The sequence below is a fragment of the Arachis ipaensis genome, unplaced genomic scaffold (genome assembly GCF_000816755.2).
Source record: "Arachis ipaensis cultivar K30076 unplaced genomic scaffold, Araip1.1 Aipa880, whole genome shotgun sequence".
Taxonomy (NCBI): Eukaryota; Viridiplantae; Streptophyta; class Magnoliopsida; order Fabales; family Fabaceae; genus Arachis; species Arachis ipaensis.
In genome coordinates, this window is record NW_015496125.1 from 19,588 (window position 1) to 21,522 (window position 1,935).

Consider the following 1,935-nt stretch of genomic DNA (forward strand, 5'->3'; position numbering starts at 1 on the left):
TCCGATTTCAACTTTTAGGGTTCGGAAGAAACTTTTGAAAGTGACGAGCAATAATTTGATTGAGAAAATAGTTAAAGGAAAATAGTACTCCTAAACTGTAGATGGTTATTGAATATCAAATGCTTTGAAGTGGTAAACATTGTGTCAATTTAATTGAGCTAATTTGATAATTATAATTATAAGTACCTGTTGTGTCAATTGATAATTTGATAATTATAATTATAGTTTGATAGTCAGTCATTTGAGGATATTGTGATTTCAATTTCTTTTTCACATATGTGATGTTTCTACTGCATTTAATGATGTATTGTTACAGGTCATAAACATATTTATTTATCTTGTAGAAATTCATGAGATAAATTACATTCTTGATACATATGTCTCTCTTGGAAGGTCTGATGCTTTAAATGGAAAAGTCACTGTAAGTTATTGTTCTTATTATGATTGTAGTTATGATTTTGTGTTGAGTTTTAAAATGCACAAGCTTCCTGATTATCATTAGCCAATGTACCTTACATTAATTGTTGATGCGCGAACTATAGATTGCATCATTTGGAAGACCGGCTGCCATTGCAAAGGCTCGGCCTGTGCTTTCTGGTAATGCATTGAGATCTATTTAGTTATTATAATCGAACTTGACTTTTGTGTCTTAAAGAAAAGTGTAATTCTTTTTAATATATTTTTATATTAGCTAATTATCTCTCTCTTTTTGGACAGCAGTGTATGAAAAGCTTTTCACTTTTGAGGGTGAAATTGGTGGTGGTAGGTTATTTCTTTCTTTGGTCTTGCCAAATCTACTTTATATAATTAGATACAATTTTAGTTGTACTCTGATTTTCCTTTGTTACTCACTAGTTATCATTATCTCCATAAAATCTAAATATCCTTTCCTAGAATACTATTTTATTTATTAATCCTCTAATACCTTTTTCCGTCACACTCACTTCCAACCATCTCTATTTCCATGATCTGAGAAATAATTGATTTTTCAGTTTCAATGGAAGGACTTAAGAACTGATCTAATGCGTGACCAACTACCATGATTATTTATCTCATTTTGGATGCTATATATGAACTGTAATTTGTAGTTTTTTTTTTTGGCTTTGTAGTTTCTTTTTTGGCTTTCTTTTTTGTAGTTTCCTTTTTGGTTTTCTTGAATCTATCCAGAGAATCTAAGGGCCTTAGCAAAATATTCTGAATTTTTACAGCAACAGGATAGCTTATCTTTTGGAGAAGGTAATTAAATTTTCACTTTGCACATTGCTAGATGACAATACCAAGCAGAAGCATTCAACAAAAGCAATAATATGTCTGCACCTCTTTCTCCCCCAGCAGGTTTGAATTTAAACCAGCCATTACCTTATGTTAGAAATATATAGAACTATTCATAATTTCTACTTATAAGTTTAAATTATAAAAGAACATGATTTATGAAATCTTCAGTTATTATTACCTTATGTTAGAAATGTATTGAAAGGATTTGAGGGGATTCTTATCTTCCTCAAAGAACACTGCACTGTACGGAATTTCTTCTATTTAGCTTTCCTTTTAATGTCATTATTTTTAAAAAACTATCTCAAGAGGCAATATTTATGGAAACAATAAATGAATTTGAAACTTGGTTCATTTTTTTCTTTTTAAGTGTCGGTAACCTTTTACAAACAGGTTATTTTCATCTTGTATTGACTGTTGTACTGTGATATTTGAAGATAAGGTTGATAAGCAAAGAGCTTTGCTACCCAGCAAAAAGTAATTTAATATTAAATTTGATGAATGGATGTAATGCAATATTATTCGTTGGGTGTAAATGATGCCATACTGCCACTTCATTAGATTTTTCGTACTATTATTTTGCTTTTAATAATAAGAAGCATCTTTTTATAAGAAAGAGTAGTTCAAACTTCTGGTATGAACCAAAAGAATAAGTGTTTCTAT

At 29.8% G+C, this 1,935-nt stretch overlaps 1 protein-coding gene across 1 annotated transcript in view; it reads left to right on the plus strand.

The window, feature by feature from the left end:
• Nucleotides 1-597, plus strand: part of LOC110268602 (bifunctional riboflavin kinase/FMN phosphatase-like) — a gene marked incomplete at both ends in the record, with an annotated part of 20,009 nt that extends 19,412 nt beyond the window's left edge. The window contains 2 exons of the mRNA XM_021115115.1: nucleotides 317-421; nucleotides 543-597. Coding sequence (XP_020970774.1) covers nucleotides 317-421; nucleotides 543-597 — 160 coding nt within the window. The remainder of the gene's footprint in view (nucleotides 1-316; nucleotides 422-542) is intronic.
• Between the last annotated feature and the right edge of the window lie 1,338 nt (nucleotides 598-1,935).